Source organism: Phodopus roborovskii, unplaced genomic scaffold, assembly GCF_943737965.1.
Source record: "Phodopus roborovskii unplaced genomic scaffold, PHOROB, whole genome shotgun sequence".
Classification (NCBI taxonomy): Eukaryota; Metazoa; Chordata; class Mammalia; order Rodentia; family Cricetidae; genus Phodopus; species Phodopus roborovskii.
Genome location: NW_026126460.1, coordinates 9,916,736 through 9,936,438, shown reverse-complemented (window position 1 = coordinate 9,936,438; position 19,703 = coordinate 9,916,736). Strand labels below are relative to the sequence as shown.

The following is a 19,703-nucleotide window of genomic DNA, read 5'->3' as shown; positions in this document are numbered from 1 at the left end:
AATTTATGTACTCATATACAATAACATCCAAACTGTCTTCAGTGATATAAATGGGATCATATTAAAAAAAATTTTTGTATAGAATTCACTCTCCATCCCCATATGCCAAAATATGATTTCACATAATTTATCTTTAGAATGTATGAACAGACGACTTGGTAATCATAAAAGAACAGGAAAGACCAGAGAAAGTGAGGGTATAAACAACAGGTTTTGTTTTATGTTCCAGTAGTAAATAGCATTCACTGCAGATGGAACAGAACACTTTCTGAAGATCAAGAGATGGGCTCAAATCTTTGGGAATGGTTCACTTACCACTCTGAGCTTAGTAGCCAAACCTGACTTTAGAAGCCAGACTGTGGGTGATTGCATGCCAATTTAAGGAGAGGAGGGATGAAGAGTTTCACTTAGAAGCCACGGTTCCAATGTGAGAGTCCTGGCTTAGCGTTAGATCTCTAACTTTTTTGTCTTCCCTTTTAGCAGAAAGGTGACTCTGTAAGGGTGTCTTATGGAGAATTCCTTTTCCCATCTTCCTGTAGCCTCATTTCTACACAAAGTTAAAAACACTATTTTGAAATTTTTTGAATGGAACTCTGTCCTCCCTAATTGACTGAAACACGGACTTTCTTTCTGTCCACATGGACCAGGGAGTGATGAGATGTCTACCCAATTTAACACCAATTGGAACACTGCTCACAATGGATCTCAGAGTTTAATGCTGATGGGAACTTTACAGAGCCACATTCTTTATCAACCACATTTCCATTCCTTCCACAGGCCTGAAATTTAGTAACACTGTACAAACACTAAGCAGCAAGCAAACAAAGCCAAATGCTGTTGATTTTCAGTGAGGGGGAAAGTAATTACTCTTTATAGTATTGGTCCCTCTGTGGACTAGGGAACAGAGGAACCACCTTTCTGATCCTGAAGTTGCAGGAAGATCCTTCACAAGGTAGATTTAGCTAAAAAAATTTAAGGCAGTGGATCTTGTTTTAATTTTATTCTGTCAGCACCAGAAATAAGGCTCCAATAAAGCCTCCAAGGCTTTGTTTCTCTGTGATGCTATTGAATACATCAGACTTTTGCTTCATGAGGTCCTGTGGGTTCAACACAGATGTTCTGAAAAGTCTCAAAATAATGAGTTTTAGAATAATTTTTTTCTAAGCTTTGTTTGCTATGGAATCATGATTTAAGAAAATGTTATTTTGTTTGTTCACTGATTCAATTCTGGAAGGAAACAGTATTAAGCCAAGAAGGATGGTGCCTCAGCCCATGGGCGTGATGGACCAATGAGCTGTGTTCCTCTCTCTTGTGGAAGACTGAATTCTCTAGGGACTAAAGATTTTCAGTGGTCTGTTCTCTCTTATCTTTTTAGTCATAGAAGAAATGAAGGAAAGAGGAAAGGTGAAGCTAGATGGCCAAGTAGCAGGTTTATAGGTCTTGATAAACCTTTCTCTCTGTTCCCAGCTACAGAAAGATACCTGAGTGAGTTTTCTCAAGGTTGCAAATATCCCGGTAGCTATTTCCTTCTGGGTACCTGTTGGTCGTAGCCTGGACTTGCAGACAGCCCCTTGTTCTCCTAGCACTCTGGAAAACGGTCCTGGAACTGCGGAGAGGAGACAGTCGGAGGGATAGCACTCAAGCACTTATAAACCTCACTGCCCAAGCTGTTCTTAACTGTTGCTTGGCTTGATGCAGCCTCTGTCACAAATACAATGTTAGTGTTTTTTTAGGGCAGGGTCAAATGCAGCGACTGCTATACTTTTAAGCAAGAAAAGAAAGCTGTTATCATCTCCTTTTTGTTCTCTTTAATAATACCAATGAGCCTCCAAGTGTCTCTCAGGATTAGCAATTATTGGATGGACTGTGTGTACAACACAAAGCCAAGGTCTGAAACAGATTTTCTGAAGCCTGCACATAAAGGCTGTGTGTCAGCAGTCATCCTCGTGCCATTTTTCTTCAGCATGCCATTGTCACCTATCCATGGCCCACCTGTAAGTGGTCCGGCCTTCCTGCAAGGGGAAACTTCTGCCTTGGGTAGAATCGGTGCTTTACAGAAATTTGAAGAGTAATGTTTAAAAACAAAAAACAACCTACCCCCACCAAAACCCCACAGGGTTGTTATATAGTCCAGGCTGGTTTTAAACTCAGCCAGCAGTTCAGATTAGCATCCAGCTTGCAGTCTGCCGGCCTTGACTTCTTGACTGCTGGGTTTCTTGGCATTGGTACCATGCCTGACTTAAGAGTTGATCTAATGCTTCCAAAGTTGCATTTCCTTCATTGTATCATTTTCTTTCAGGGTTCCTTGGCTCAGATGAAAGGTCCTGTTCAGCATGGTGGCCAGGGACACTACAGCATAGCCACAGTGTCTTGTTGGGCAGAGCCTGAGGTCCTGCACCCCACTGGACAAATTGCATATGATGTGGAAAGGTGCTGGCTGAAGAGAGATGGCAGAGGACAAAAAGCAATGTGACAGTCAATTTTTTAGAGGGCCACAGCAATTGTGGTTTAGATAATGATCTCTCTTGACGTTGAGCAAATGACACTATTTACGTCTAAAACCAGCGGTTGCATCATTCTTGCATCTAATGCATCTTGCATAACAAATTAAAACAAAAACAAAACAACCCCCCCCCCCCAAAACAGAAGAACAAGAAATCGGGCCAGATGGCTGCTACTCTATGTATTTTAGAATAGTACAATTCAGTAAATTCTGTCGGTCAGTGATAGTCTACTCTCAGCCAAAACATGTCTATAGTGAACTAAAGACCTTTTGGGGATGGGGGTGAAGAGGGAATGTGAGTGGCTTAAAGTTCTCAGCAGTCACTGAGAAATTCACAGTGCAGGTCTAGCCATGTCTGCCATGTCTCAGTCTTTTAGGTGTGTTCCCATTTGGATCAGCTTGGACACTTGGGATGCTGTCATGTAGAAAAGCTCAAAGGAAGCAAGAGCGGCTTTCCAGCTTCGCAAGCCGGAATACTTTTTTCTTTGTCTTTTAAATCAGGTGGAGACCTCAGCTTTGCCCTGACATTTGTTAATGAGATATAGCAGATGCAGACTGATTTAATCTTAATTTCTTCTCCCTTTACTTCCTCTGATTCCTTCCTCATCAGACTTCCAGAAGGCAATTTCTCTTCTCTTCTCCATACTGGTAATCACACCCACCCACCACACACACACACACACACACACACACACACACACACACACACACACACACACCACATACACACACACACACATATATACACACACATACATACCATATACACACATACACACACAATACACCCCTCCCCCCACACACTTTCAACTACTTCTTGCTGGTGACCAGTTTCCTCACTGACCCAGGGGCAGATGGGTACTGTTTGGCACTGAGTCTGGCACTGACATCCTAGGATGTTGCTTTCTGTGTGGCCTGACCAGCAGGCTCTCTTTCCTTTACCCAACCTACTCATACATATACTTTACTCCTTGAGTGGAAATCTAAAAGTAGAGGTCTCAGTTAAACTAATTACAGGCATTTGGGGAGGACTCTCTGAAATGAGCCATCTCCAAGCAAGCATGCCAGGGCCTGGGGGAGGGAAAAGCAAGGACCATGGGACAGCTCTCCCCCTGCTCACTGGTTCTGGCTGGAATGAGTTCCTTCTGGAAGCCCTGACAGCTCTGCACCCCCCTGCCCCAGGACACTAATACTGGCCTTTCTATCAAAAGCTAGGGAATGTGAAAGTTGTGTACCAAAAAAAAAAAAAAAAAAAAAAAAAAAAAAAAATAGTACCAGGAACCCAAGGTAAGCTATAAATAAGGAAACACAGCCTTCCTTCAGGTCAAACATCTCAGAGGTCAACGGTCATGATTATTGTTATTTGGTTTTCAGTGAAGATACCGTGCTAATGAGGATGCCCATAATTGGAACATCTCTACTCTGCTACTGTGTAGGCATCACAGCTCCAAAGGTAGGGCTGAGAGTAAGTCTCTGAGTGTGTGATTAGGGCTGGTCAAGACAGCTACCTCTGCTATGTGCAGTGACGGGTGGGGGTTGTGATCAGCTGGTTTTCTAGCCTGCGTTTACTATAGTCATCTTCATCGATTCTTAATCAATTACCACTCTCCTCCAACCAACCAATTCTTCAAGCCTTTCAAGTATCAGGAAGTACGTGTTTATGACCCCACCCCCTTCTTCCTTTTGAATCCACATCTCCAAACCCCTGCCTCCCTCCACCTTTTCCTCTTCTGATCAGCATGGGACACCTTAACTTGAAGAAGGTCTTAGGGACTAGCAAGGGCAAAGGTGGTGGTGGGTGTCTTCTTTGCTTGGCAGATCTCTGTGATATTCAGCTATACGGCTGCAGTCATGGGGTTCTTCTGCCTGGGGTCCTGGTTACGATAGGGGTGCTGGTCAGGGCTGCCCCCTCGGGGACCTGCTCTGCCCATCTCCTGATAGACTGGACCTCTCTGGTGCTGAGGTGGGGAAGGTGGAACATCCTGTCTGAAGGGTCCTTTGTGCTGATGGGCTGGTGGGCGTGGGTAGTACTGTGGATATCGGAGGTCTGCCACCCTCAGATCTGGGGGGTGGGCATAGCTCCCTCTTGGGGGATGTACAGGATAAGGCCCTGGGTAGAATGGAAGCTCTCTTTCTTTGTAGCGCCCTCGGGGCACTGCTGTCAGGTAGTCCACAGGATCTGCTGAGCCTCCCCTAGGAACAAAAGCAGAGAGATGTGTCAGGAGCTGTGGAGCTGCTCTCGCATGAAGACTGTATGCTTCCGTGTTGGCTGCATTTGGCTGTGACCACACCCTAGGCCTGGGCAAGCGTCTATGAGCAGATGAGCAGATGAGATATGTACCCTTAAACACCAGGAGAGGGAATCTTCTCCTTCCCCCCTCCCCCATCTTAGACTTCAAGGTGAAAACCAGGGAAGGCAGAGCAACAAGAATACAAGAACTCAGGCCCTTGACACCACAGGCTATTAGGCCACCTAGGACAGCTTACACTCACATTGGTACATGAGAAGAGACACATGCCTGCATTGCTTATGTCCCCTTTGTATTCACTTTTATTACTAGTTTCCTCTACAAAGTGAAGGTTGGCTCTGTTAAGCCTGTGACTGTTAGAGCCCAAGTCTGTATGAGATATGGTAGAACTAATACTCTGGGTCAGAGTCCTCACAAACTGTACTCATTTCCCTCCTAGATGGCAGAGGTGCTCATTGAATGGGCTGTGTGTGGCCTTGGCTAAGTCTGGGTGGCTGCCGTCACACCCCTTTATGGATGAATTAGTGTGCCTCCCCTCTACTGTTCCCCAAAGAACTCTCAACTCGGGGCTGGGAAATTACCCACCTGGAACTGTGATAAAAGTAATTAGGTCTACCACAAAGTCAGTAGCAAAAACCAAGTTGCCCTGTATAATGGGCAGCATACAGAAGGGTCCAGGACAAGAACATACACTAATGGGAAACAAACCTGTCTGGAACTTTCTAGTGAAGACAAACATCATCTAATCTCACCATAACAATACATCTCTAGACTATGTGCAGATGATGGCATCTTGGCTAGTCTGGGGTGAGACACATGACTTCTGTTTACAGCCCTCAAAATTCCAATCAACCTCTGTGCACATATCCTCCAGTACCATTCACCACACCACCGATTCTCCAATCTTTATTCTTCTGCTCACAAGATTTTTTTTTTAAAAGGAGAAACACCAACAATAATGATGACAGAAAAGTTTGCCAGTGTCAGAGAACAGACTGCTTGGACACTGGAAAGAAATGACAGGGTCACAAGAATACTGTAGCTGTGGCTAATCAGGCGCTGTCAATGGGGGTCAAAATCACCCTGTAATCTGTGGTGTTGTATGTTAAAACAGCCCTGTTCCCCAAATCAGTGATGATTTGACAAGCTCCGAACTCAGGGAAAGCTGCCTATGAATGTAACTCTAAGGATGAATGATCTAGTCTTCCATCTACATTTATCTGTGTGGGTGTGTGTGTCCTAATTTTGCTATGTATAATAATGAATGATAGATCCACGAATTTGGTGGTAATTTCATTAGTGAGAATTTTCAGATAAAAAATTAAGTTGTTTGCGTATGAGTTATTTATAGCATCAGCTGTTATTACTCAGTTCAGGCCTCTTTGCTCTATGCTAAATTGCCCATGACAAATAGAGCAGGCCAATCATCTGTCACTATGACCCTACAAAATAAAGGACCCAGTCTCCACCATCCCTTTCCTTGACAATTTCACTTTTTATGTAGAAAATTTCCAGCACTCATTGCATCTTTTATTGGTTAAAAAATAAAAAAAAAAGAAAAGAAAAATTAAAGTCCTCTTCTTTCAACCACCGTGCTCATTTCTGTTTCCTTTGGCTCAAGCTAGAGATTGCAGAAACACTTTAAAAAAAATCCTTAACCTGTGTTTTCTTTCAAAAGCTACCCGAGGTATTTCTCTGCATGGAGTGGAACATGTGGTTTCTCTGCACTCATTTTAAGTCCTTAGGATAAATCACTGACATTTGCAACACACAAACATGATCTGCCTAAAATGAACACGCAACCAACACTCCCTCTGGACTCTCTTAGCGGGAATGTTTCCTGTTTAAAATGGAAAGAGAGGAGGGAGAAATTCCAGGCCTTTTTTTTGGGGGGGGGAGGGAGGTCCTGGTCTCTCTCTAAAGATCTCTCTCTTTTAAAACAGAACATTATAAAAGACAGAATGCCTTGGGGTGTGTTTTTTTCTTCTTTTTTTTAAGTTGTGGAGAGACAATCCAGAGCAAGTGGTGATGGGATAGAAGCCACCCTGAGCGACCCGAAACCCTGAGTAACTCCACAGTGTGCATGTGGGGCCAGAAAGGAGACTATCTCCTCTCTCACACCTCACCCTGTAACTATCCAGCACTCACTTCGAGGAGGAGGGAGGGTTCCAAGGGCAGAGAGGGCGACCCCAAGATAGCAGCACAGTCCCAGAGGGTTTCTCTGTAGGAGGATTATATGTTGGGGAGTTTGCTTACATGTGGCAGGCACCAAGTCAAATGCTGCTTTTTGTCAAGCAGAGGTAGCATGGCAAGCATCTTTTTCTGTAGAACTCATCATAACAGTTATTGTTTGTAATTTTTCAGGGAGAAGAAAAAACAATGAGTTGCTCTGAAAAAACATGGTCAAAAGTTCAAAGACCACTGGGAGCACTTTCCTCTCAGGCTGCTGTTTATGACCCGGCCCCCACTCCCAGCCTATCATTTTTTTTCTACATATTTTCACTAGAACAATTTCTAAACTATTGGGAGTATTATCACATGTGCATGCTCATAGAAACATTTAAAAGAACCATTTCTGGGGACTGCGGAGATGGCTCAGAGGTTAAGGGTGCTCTTGCAGAGGGTCATAGTTCTATTCCCAGAACCCATGGGATGGCTCACATCCTCTTGTAACTCTAGCTCCATGGATCACGTACACACATATATACTCATATACAGGCGCACACACACACACACACACACACACACACACACACACACACACAGAGAGAGAGAGAGAGAGAGAGGGAGGGAGGGAGGGAGAGAGAGAGGCACACACAGGCACAGTAGCAATTTCTAAGTAGAAAAAACCCGATTTTTAAGTAGAAAAAAAGAAAGCCCCTATATAAGTTACCCCCTACCCCAGCACACAGACAAGATGTAGGATAGAAGCCACTTAGGTGATGGGGAGGAAGTTCACTTTGTCTCACAGTTTCAAGAGGAACAGTCATCCCAATGGAGAAGGCAGGCAGAGCAGACACATGAACTGGAGGATGTGGCTAAACTCTTCACATGCGTGTGGGAATCAAAAGTGGACATCACCCACAAGGCTCACTCCAGGGTAACTCATTTCCTTTATACAGGTCACATAGACCAAAGATTCCACAACTTCCCCAGATAGTACCATCAGCTGGACACCAAATATTCTAACCCAACGATCCCATGAGGGGAACACTCTTTTAAGCTTCTGTTTTCCCAGAATGAGTAGGCTCATTTCCAGAAGCTGGAAGATTTAGGTTTTGCTTGGAAATTCATAGGGATAGTTTCAGGTATGTTCCAAATCACACTGATACATGCAACTATGAAAATGATGAATGTTAGCTCTTCTGCAGAAACATAATGAAGTCATAGGTTCAAACCATAAAACTACCTGTTTAGCCACAGAATTGAACAAGGGAGAAAGAAAGAGCTGAGATATTGTTCTCTTAATCTTTTCTTTTATAGTGTCTATGATTGTGTGAGATTTGAGTGTTGATGAGGAGAGCAGAAATTCAGTCTGTCCTGGAGAAGGCTTCCTGAGGGACTGCCTTGAGCCAATCCTGAGAAGTCCAGGCCAGCTTCCTCAGGAGACTTTGATCAAAACAAGGGCCTAAACTGCAAGTATGTCAGAGCCTCAGAACTCTGAATTCTTCATGTGACCCAAGAGTCTTACTTGTATGTATTATTAACTTCTTTAAAATAATGAGGAATCTCCCCCAATTTAAAAATCTTACACAGAAGCCATATTTACTGTAGGAAAGAGAACCATGACTGTATTTGTTTTTCTTGTAAATTTGAGTGAACTTCTTTGAAAATTCCCTCCAAATTTCTGGTTTTATTTTTCTGATTTGGCTCATTTCTGGAACACAGAGACTTATGCTTTGCTTGGAAACTCACAGGGATGGCTTCAGACATGTTTTAAATCACACAGATGCATGCAGCAGTGCAAGAAATGAATGTTAATCGTTTTTCCCCAATATGACAAAGCTACAGGTTATTTACATGCAAAGTAACAAGTAGATTGCATCCTTTCTGAGAGGACTTTGTGACATCTTACTGTATCACTAGTTTATAGTTCATGAAAGAGATCTGGAAATGAGAGCTTATGATAGCCAGCTAATCCCTGTGTACCAAGCATCATCATATACAGAAGGATGGGAGATATGCTTCTGTTTGGTTAAACAATTATGCTTAGAAAGGGGGTGATGCTATAGGAAGGACAGATCCCTATAATGCTTTCTTTTTACAAGAAGTAGGTTGCTGTTCTCAGTGGAGAAGATAAAATACAAGGGCAAGTGTCCAGTCTCCTATCTTTGTGTCATCCTTACAGAGAAAAACCCCATCCTCAGTGCTCCCTCCATGTGGAGTGAAAATTTGAAAGAAAATGGTCCCCAAAGGGAGTAGCACTATTAGGAGGTGTGGCCTTGATGGAGGAAGTGTGTCACTGTGGAGGCAGGCCTTGAGGACTCAAATATGCTCAAATCATGTCCAGTGATATAGTCTACTTCCTGCTGCCTGCAAGATGTAGGAATCTAAGCTACTTCTCCAGCACCATTTCTGCCACCATGATAATGCACTGAACCTTGGAACTGTAAGCCACACAATTAAATGTTTTACTTTATAAGAGTTGCTCTGGTCATGGTGTTTCTTCACAGCAATAAAAACCCTAACTAAGACATTCCAGTTAGTCATTCTCGCTGCATTTGTCTTTCACTTGGCCTTGTGGTATTTATCCAGTGGATGTCTAGGAAGCTGGCACTGACTCTTATGCCTCCAGCAATCTCCCTTGGATCTCAACACAGGGCTTTGTGTCTCATAGGTACTCTATAAATGTATGTGCATTTTTTTTGAGGGAAGATGCAGAAATGTACACAGTAAGCAGAGAGTGTTAGATTTGTTTAGATGAGCATTAGGGACTGGAGGAGAGCAGAGTAATAAGAGGGAAGAACAGATTCACCTGGAGCTAGAGGTTGTTGTTGATGGTGTAAGAGTGATTTCTATGTTTTCCAGAGGTAAAAGGTGGGGTGGTGGTGGTAAGGAAAGGATTGGATCCAACATAGAAAGACTGTAAATTTTATTAGAGTTTTCCAGGCACAACAGGGAGGATGTACATATGAAGTCACAGTAACTGTAACAACACATATAAGACCTTGACAAGCTGCAGGCAATCAGGACTCTAGCACAGAGGAGTCCTTACCACTAGAAGAGAAGCTATTAGCATTTTGTAGCTTTTGGGTGAGGGAGAGTCAGTTTTCTTTAATAATGGGACCCTTAGTTGGTCAGCCATATGCCAGGGCAGGACCCATTTCCATGGGCAGCTGGGGCAACAAAAACTGGACTCAGTGGGAAAAGGAAAAAAAAAAAAAAAAAAAAGAGAGAGAAGAAGAAGAAAGTTCAAAATTGGGTGGGAGGATACCCAATGTGGAGAGGACAGTTAGTGGGAGGAGTTGATGGGGTGAATATGTCCAAAATAGATTATATGAAATCCATAGAGAATTAATTAAAATACTGTTTTAAACAAACTGATTGGTCTTTATTATTGTTTTAAATGACTGGGTTTAATAGGTATAGGTTATGTGCATTTACTCAAGAACCAATTAAGGAATGTTTCCACAACAGTCTGGCAAGGAACTTGTCTTTATTACTGTCACAAACACAGTAATGTAGGAACATCTTGATTCATGTTCAGGACAAGGCTCCATCGAAACAGGGGATTGGAGGGAGACTCGAGCTCACCTGCAATCAGCAGGTTCCAAGGTTGGTTAATGATCACAAACCAGAGGTGGAGGTGATGTCCAGTGCCCCTCAGTCCCACCACTAACCCACTTTTCTCCACAAAAACACACATGATGGATGACTTTCATATAAACCCCACATGCCCAAGAGAGACAGAGAGCAGGATTAGGCAAACCTGTCTACCACCTGCTGGAACTCAATGCCCTGTCCTCCTTGTGAGTCGAGAACAGAGGAGTTGGGAGAGCAGGACCTGCTCTGCTGAGGGGAAGATGGGAAATATTTGTAACCTTCAGTTCTTCTAATGGCACCCAGCAGCCTTGCTGACCACGATGCCCACGTTGAATCTGGGATTGAGGACCATGTCTGTATCTTCTCTAATGAGCTCCTTGTAGGACAAAGATAGCTCACTGAAGCTGAATAGCCATGGGTAGGGGTGAGGTTGGAGGGGAGCAACCAAGAGACAAACCAGTGTGAAGACTGTTTTGAGAAGAGATGAGTTCAAAGGTAAAGAAATAAGGTTTGCAGTACAAAGTGGGAAACCACAAGCAATTTATAAGCAAGCACAGTGTCCACCTTAGACATAGGCATTGGAGTTCGTTTTTCTTTTTCAGTTTTGGACAAGCTTCCAAAGGGCAAATTGTTGTCCCTTTTAATTTCTATAAGATATTGTGCGTGTTAGTAGCTTAAACAAAAGACAATTAAAAGTAAAAACAAAAACACAACAAAACAAACAAAAAGACAAATAAAACAACCAAAGCAAAACCAGAACCCTCTCTCCTTTATTGTGGTGGTTCTCTACCTGTGGGTCACCACCCTTTGGCAAACTTCTATGTCCAAAATTATTTACAACATTAGCAAAATTACAGTTATGAAGTAGCAGCAGAAATAATTGTGTGATTGGGGGTTACCACAGCACGAGGAACTGTATTAAAGGGATGCAGTGTTAGGAAGGTTGAGAATCACTGCTTTATGGGTTCTTCCTCTCTTCCTTTTCTCCCTGTCTCCCTGCCTCCCTCCCTCCCTCCCTTCCTTTCTTCCTTTAGTTTTTGGTAATAATTGATTGTAACCAAATTTGGGGCTAGAATTGAATCAAGCCATAGGGTGCAAGCCTCCTGGTGCTGTGTGACAAATGCTTGTCCTTGTTGACAAGATGTGAACAACGGATGAAGCTATGCTCTTTCTCGAATGTGCCACACGGAGTGGTCCCCTGCCCCAGTATTTGTAAAGTATTGCAAAGCTTAAAAAAAAAAAAAAAAAAAAAAAAAAAAAAAGAAGGCAGTGCAAACTAATATGCTCTTAAGCTGCCCATGTTATGTGGACAGAGACGCTTTTAGTCTGTGTTTGGAATTCCTTCAGGGTCAGGTTTCCAGTTACCAAGCCTTCATCCGTGGCCCAGGCACGAATGCGGTTGGCCTGGATTAGCAGGGCCCTCTGCAAAGTATATTACATAGCTTTGATTTCAGCAGATTTCACAGAGCCATAAAATATAATGACCATTTGATGACCTATGATACAGAAATGATTGTGGAAAAAAATTCCCACTTTCATCACTCACATTTCCCATTGCATTATGAAGAGGGGCCCTTGCTATTCTCTGTAGAAAGCTGGAAAGAGAAGTGAGTGTCAGCACAGATGCTTTTGGCCCCCTTTTAACGCCGAGGGAATGTTTCCAGAGACAATGAAAGAGAACTAGCTGGCAGTGACTGAGTGCTCAGAAGACCAGCAGCACTTTGATCAGCCCCGTTTGATTTCTCCATTGGTGCATTTCATCAGCCACCACAAATAGAATTCATTTACGAACAAATGACATGTGCAGGGAGTTCCAGCTTCTACATCAGTCTGGCAGACAGATACGGAAAATGGCCCTGAAGTGTACGTCATCCTGTCAGATGGCGGGGAGGCTTCCCTAAGGGTGGGCCCGCTTAAACAACCTCTTTTATGAGGGGGTGAGAGTTTTCTAAAGTATCTTGTCAAGGACATTTAGAAAGGACAAGTGTGAGGACATAGGCAGAGAAGGAAACACTTGGCAGAAATCAAGAGCTGTTCTGAATGGCTGCAAATGCAGTCATGGGATCCATGTCAGAGACACATGAGTAGATAATTACCTGTAGTCTCTCGAGCCAGAGAGGGGGTTGATGTAAAGAGAATGGTGACCAAAGGAAGGAATCATAACTTGACCAACCGGGTCAAGTCGGTCACCTTGCTGTTTTTCTATTGTATCAGGGGTTCTGGAATCTCAGGATATAAACATGGAAGGTTCCATTTGCTTGCCATGCAGGAGAGTAAGGTTCCATCCCAAGGGCAGACTTATAGGGCTGACAGGGTGGGGCCTGTAAGGGCCTGAATCCTAAAAGCTGCTTCTCATGCCCCTTAGGAGAGGAACTCTACAACTCCTGCCCAAGGTTACTTCCTGTAGACAGGATATCCTGAGGTAAAACTAAAACACAGATTCACAAAAGCTGCCTTTCCCTGCTGTATGTTAGACTATATATACATTTACATGAATGTAATGATATAGTTCTTAGAGAAGATATTCACATTTACCTTTCATCCCTTCTGAATTAATATAAATTAAATGAGTCATGTTTCCTTTCTCCTCCTCCCATCAATGTCCACACTTGAGGATTTTGATGTAAATCACCTATCACCTATAATCATTTCAATCCCTTCTCACCCTGGATGAGGAGTACAGTGAAAGTCTCAAAGCTTCCCAGCATCGTCGTGTGTGTGTGTGTGTGTGTGTGTGTGTGTGTGTGTGTGTGTGTGGTGTGAAGCTTCCACTTCACAGTTTTATTGGGACACAGAAAGATTCTGGCACTGAAAGTGTCTCACTCTGAAATCCAGAAGCAGAAATGTTAAGTGCTGGGCCCAGCGCCATTGTGTTTCATGGGCTCTGTAACCAGCCTCAGAAGGTGGTTTAGAATTGCAAAGACTCAGAGCCAGCTGAGTAGAATAGTTCCTTTGCAAGTGCCTAAGGCAAACCAAACCCCATCCTAAGCATTTTTTCCAACTTAACCTCCTTATTCCTCATAATAGTGTGACCGGGTAGACACCATTATTATCTATGGCTCGAGACCAGGAAAGGCAGAACAAAGATGTTAAGTGACTTGATTGAAAGCCCACAGGCAGTGGGGGCTGTGCAAAGATCCAGGGTCCACCCAGGCAGGCAGACCCAGGCGCCTTTTGCTGGACTTCCAATCCTGCTCTCACTTGCTTCATGCCAACCTATGATGTCCTGGTGCTGGATAAAAAAAAATTTTATACTTAGGAATACATTTTAGAAATGAATCTAATGGGTGAAAAAAAAAAAGGCAAAAGTGAGTTTTTCAGTAAGTGTTTTGGCATTGGGAAACTCAAAGCTAGACATTCTGGAGGTGCTGGTAGGATGCCAAAGAAACACCCAAAATTCCAAGTTGGAAGTCTCACTCTGAGCTGCCAGCAGGGCAGGAAGGTAGAATTTCCTGGTCAGTTTGAGGAAAGCCAATAGAGATATTTGTACAGTTCTGTCTGCAAGGCCCCATGTTCAAGGTCCAATATATGGAATATTGGTGTCAATACCCAGGGGTGTATTTACTCAACAAATACATTTCTCCCCAAATCATGTAGACATGATCGGACCTGGGAAATAGCATTTCTTCCAATGGCCCTGAGCGTACTGATGCAGCGTAGATAGGGCAATGAAGGTCCCCCACTGTGGCTGTGAGGTTTATAAGACACACAGCCACCTGCAATGGCCTTTCTGGGGAATGATACAACCTAGTGGACCATGAGAAACCCAGACTCCTCTCTCACTCCCACTCCAGCCCAGCTGTCCTGTTTGAGCCCATGTCCTCATATCTGTGACTATCTGTGCTTGCTGCTGGGATATTGTTCTAGCTCAAACCTCCTTTCAGCTGGGCCATTACAACAGCACTAGTAAATTTGGACTGACAGACAAGCAGAACAACTTGTCATCTGTCTCAGAAAGTGCAGTTCAACAGCCCGGCATTGTAAAACATGTTCATACCCCTCTGAAGGGTAGTTGTCACCAGCCTGAGCATTTCTGAGCACACTGAACTCTGAAGTGAGAACATGGTATGACTTCTAGGGTAGGTAGATGACTTTGACCTTTGGGGGGACTGCCTGAATATTTATAGTGCTTGGATGTGATGGTCTCAGCCTTGAAGTCTTGTCAATTTTCCTTTGGGCTTTAATGTGTAAAATGCCTGAGCCCCTCCTCCTACTTTTACATCTAGTAATATTAATTAGGCTAAATAAGGCTTATAGACTATTTTGCAAACTTCTAGGCTCACCTTCTGTTCTAATCAACCATCATGCTGGTAGTTTAATGGGAACAAGGTAGTTACAGACAGGTGGATCAGGGACCCATGGGAAGTGGGAGCAAGGATTTGCTATTAATAGCTCTTAGTACCATCTCCATCTTTTCTTTGCAGGCTTCTCCAGAAAGCTGCTTCCAGTATCCTTCTCTCAATAGTAGCCTGGGCTTCTTGGTGCCATCCTCAAGTATAAGGACATGGCTTTTGGGGCAGCATTGTCTGGACTTAAGAGTGCCACCTGGGTGAAATTTGTGTTGTGAAACTTATTCTTCCACAAACATGGCTAGGTGAAATTTCAGGATTGTTAATTGAACGGTTGCCCTGATGCCCACCCCCTGGTTTCCACTAGGTGATGTAAGTGGAAGTATGTTAGCCTGTCTGTGCTAATTTTGATGTAGATCCTCAGTGTCTCATGATGTTTTTCACCATGACACAGAGGGCAATTCTCAGCCTTCATTTCCTGTCTATACTAAGCAGGTTCTGAGGTACCTGGCTGGGTTCTGTATGTGTACCTGTGGTGGACTTATTGGTCTCACTCAGTTCCCTAGTCTAGAATCCATCTCATTATTTAGTGTAGTGCTTTGGAAAAGGACATGTTGGGGATGATGAAAATTTTTAATAATTAATCAAGGTGATTAAGGGATTCATAGGTACTGGTGACTTGTGTTGGGCTTCCCCCTCCTGATGAGGTCTCTACATCCTCTGTTTGATCTTTGCATGGTTAGTACTAGTGGCCATTAGTGTCATTACTGACCTTTCACTTTCTGTTCATCTTTTATTAAAATGAGATTCACTGTTTCCATGTCTCCTTCTGTTGTAGTATTGCCCATCAGCCTAGCTTCTTTGGGTCCTGTCATTGCTTTGGTGCTGGAACAAAGGAGCAGCTAGCTGTAGAAGGAGATTTTCTTCATCTATCCTAGTCCCACTGGACCCATTTTCTCTCCACTCACCAGGTCCTGCAGCTGCTTAACGAAATATCAGTTACAGTTGTTTAGGCAATGGCGTAGGTTTCTAACTGGCCAGCTCGCTCTTAATTATTAGCCCAGTTCTATTAATATGTATATCTCCATGTAGCCTTGGCTTACCAGTGATGCCCAGACCTGTTGACTCCCCAGCTGCTACATCGAGTGTGTCCTTTCTCTTCCTTCTCCCTGCTTCGGAATTCCTACCTAGCTAAATTCTGCCTGTTCATTGGCCAAAACAACTTTATTCATCAACCAGTAAGAGAAACATATATTTACAGCATACAGAAGGACATCCCCATCAGCTAACATATCAAGGCCTATAATCACCCAACTGATGGATGGACTATGAAACCACCCTTTACATATCATTATTTCCCTCTCCTCAGCTTCCTCCTCCTGTTGCCCTCCTTGCCCATTCCCAATGTTCTTGTACAGTCACTTAGTGTCCCAAGACTTCCACACCCCTCCTCCAGTCCCTACACAGCAAAACGGATGTGTAGGTCCAGAGCCACTGGTGAGCACATTTCACAGAGACAGTTAGACAAGCTTTTGTTGTGAAGGGGTCCCTTCAGATGTTATTCCACCATACATTTGTTCCCTAATGCCCCTGGTTTATTGATTTATTCCTCAAACAATTCAAAGAATACTGAAAACTCACTCTGTCTCGCTTTGAATGCTGCTTTGTTCTTGGCCATGTTTGGTGAGGGTGTGTGTACCAGAATGAGGTGATTTCCCCTCTTTTCATACTACATGCATTCTGTCTGTGCAGTGACAACCTCAATCCTTAAAATCAGTCATGAAACCATGGCTTTCATAATTTAAATAAAAGCTTATCACAGGAAAGCAAATATTTATAAGTGTGAGTTACCTAATTTAAAGAAATTAATTAAAAGTAAATGCTGAAGTAATTTAAAACTAAAGAGTCATTACCAAATAAAAAGTTATTTCCCCTGTACCCATACCAGCTCATTTGGGGGGGGTGGGTAAGAGAGAGAATGCTCCCCCTTCTTCAAGCTTCCAAACCCACTGACCTAGGAGGGAACTGGGTCTCTTTGATCTGAGGTGTGGGTGGGTGCTCTCAGCCTGTCTGAGGGACTTCAGTGTATGCCCATCCATGCATGGCAGGGTTCTGGGAGCAGGAGAGGCAGAAGTGGCAGGTAATGTGTACAGCAATGGTTCTCAACCTTGGGGAGGGGTTCATGACCCCTTTGGGGGCTGAAGGGCCCTTTCACAAGGGTTGCCTAAGACCATCAGAAAACACAGATAGATTACATTATGATTTGTAACAGCAACAAAAGTAATTTTATGGTTGGGGTCCCCACAACAGGAAGAACTGGATTACTATGTCTTGGCCTTAGGAAGTTGAGAAGTACTAGTGTAGAGTATGATCCAGACGACTTGGTGGTTTTGAGCCTCTGTGTCCTATGTGTAGAGTGGGAAATCTTGGGAATTTCTTCCTTCCCTGTCCTTTCCTACAGCGATGGGATCTGATGCAGAGCAAGCTAAGTGAAAGAGTGCTTTTACCCAGGGGCTCAGTCCTGAACACATTTGAATCCACAGTCTATTTTATTTTGAAGTAAAATTGTATTTATGACTTAGAGTCTTTGGTTATGGACCAAAGACTTAGGATAAAGTACAAACATATCTCAGCCTTCTAGCCAAGTGGCACAGAACCTCTGTGTCTTCCACACACTGTGTAGACAAGCCAGGATCATAGGCCTCGAAACCTGTAGGTCTGTTTTATGTCAACATGTACATGTACACTGCATACGAAGCTATGTAGTGCTTGAACTTTTCTTTTTCAAGCTGGCTCCTAATATTTGAAATTCAAGTGATTTCACATAAGAATTAAGGTCTTTCATGTAAAAAAAATCAGATTTTCTACATTTCTTGAATTTCAAGATTTGCCACAATCAGCTGGATTGCTCTCTCCTCTCCAGGAAGGGCCTTTGTCTTTTTCAGACTGTTTTTCTTGCTTTTCACAGGATTTCCCACAAGCCTCTAGTGCACCTTTAAGTGCAGGGTCTTTGCTTTGTGTGTTGAAATCTCACTCTCTGTATTCCCACACCATCAAATCCAGTTTACACCTTCTACTTGAAGGCATATGCTACCCAGGCTTTCTCACTTAAAGAGTGAGGCGTCTGGGAGCTCCATTGCAATTTTCACTCTACCCAGTCCACGTTAACTCACTGGAAATATGTTTCTCGTCCAGTCTTTAGGTAGTGATTCCAAAGAGTGGTTCATATTTGGGGAGTTTCAGACAAGACATTTTATTTTCTCAGGCAGTATCTTCAGCTCTACAAAGTGGAGGCCATAGAACAGGCCGCCTCGGTTGAGTTGAAGGAGGGTTACCAACTCACGACCCCCACAGGAACCACACAGGAGCTACATCACCTCAGCTCATGTTGCTGCCTTTCAGCCTGACCCTTGCAGACTCAACCCTGACTGGACTCCTTTACTTCTCTGTGCCTTGATCTCACCATCTGTAATGTAATACTCGTTTTCCTTCTCAGGAGAACAAATGGAATGATATAGACAAAAGCATATTGGAGGAAAGTTGGGATAAAATGAACCCGAGATCTTATATCACTCTTGTGTGCTAATTTTGAAGGGAAGCCTGCCTTGCCTAATGGAGGAGTAGGTCAGAATTTGCCATCCCCACTGAGAGGCCTCATGCCGTTCATCTCCATGGACAACAGGCAAATACTTTAGATTTTTTTATCTTCACTCTCAGCAGGGTGAGACCTCTGCTGAAGGGCAAAGGTGCCCCACTTTTGAGATGGTGGGCTCTAATTTAACTCCTCATTCCATGATTTTATGAGGAATGTATGTGGGTAACTGTTAGCAGGTGGTTAAGCAATTTGATGGGGTGTGAAGTAGGCCTTTAATTGTTTTATTTACAACATACAGTTCACTAGCATCTCATTGGGGAATATCTACTTAGTTGATTAAAATAAGACTAGTTTAGTGAAGCACAACTTGTTAAAACCAGAAGCTAAAATATAGCCACTCAAATTTTAGCAGCCTTAAAGCCATTTGTTAATTCATTTAATTGAGGCAAAAAAAAAAAAAAAAAAAAAAAAAAAACAAAACTAAAAAAAAAAAAAAAAAAAAAAAAAAACCCAAAACATTTAGAAAATAATAGGGAAAGTCAAATTGGGGTGAAAATAACTAAATTTAAATCTATTACTTTGGTGTGCTTCAGGGTTCCCTTTCATTTTCAGGGAAAGGTGGTTAGAATTGTCAAATGTCCTTAACAACATTCCCCTTATCTCTTCTCTGTGGTTCTAAATCTGAATTGATGAATCTCCTACTGTTATCCTTCTCTGGAAGGCCATTGTACTGTTTGGATGGTGAAATGATGAACCAATTTCCAAATATCATCAATCAGCTAAGAAAAGGAAAGAGCCCCAAGATCCATCACAAAGGATTGAATTGCCCACTTGGAATGAAGTGAGATGAAGGGCAAAATGACACAGAAGTTTGAAGCTGAATGTTAGAGGAAACCTGGTATCTTAGGGGTTCTATTGCTGTGAAGAGATGCCATGACCATGGCAACTCTCCTAGGGAAAACATTTAATTATAGTGGCTGGATTACAGTTTCAGAGGTTCAGTCCATTATCATCATGGTGGGACATGGTGGTGTGTAGCAGATATAGTGCTGGAGAAGGAGCCGAGAGCCCTATATCTTGCAGGCAACAAGAAGTAATCTGTCTCACTGGGTTTGGCTTGAGCATAGATGAAAGTCCACCTTAAAGCCTGCTTTCACAGTGACACTCTTCCTCCAACAAGGCCACACCTACTCTATCAAGGTCAAACCTTCTAATAGACTAATTTGGAATTAGTCTATCTCATGATCCAGTAATTCCACTCTTAGGCATGTACCCAAAAGATGCACATTCATACAACAAACAGC

General features: G+C 43.1%; 1 protein-coding gene across 1 annotated transcript in view; it reads right to left on the bottom strand.

Annotated features, from left to right (window-relative positions):
* Positions 1 to 4,236: 4,236 nt before the first annotated feature.
* The window catches only part of Pard3b (par-3 family cell polarity regulator beta), a 948,779-nt gene continuing 933,312 nt past the window's right edge, over positions 4,237 to 19,703 (bottom strand). The window contains 1 exon segment of the mRNA XM_051190339.1: positions 4,237 to 4,696. Within this exon segment, the coding sequence (XP_051046296.1) occupies positions 4,339 to 4,696 (358 nt within the window). The 3' untranslated portion in view covers positions 4,237 to 4,338.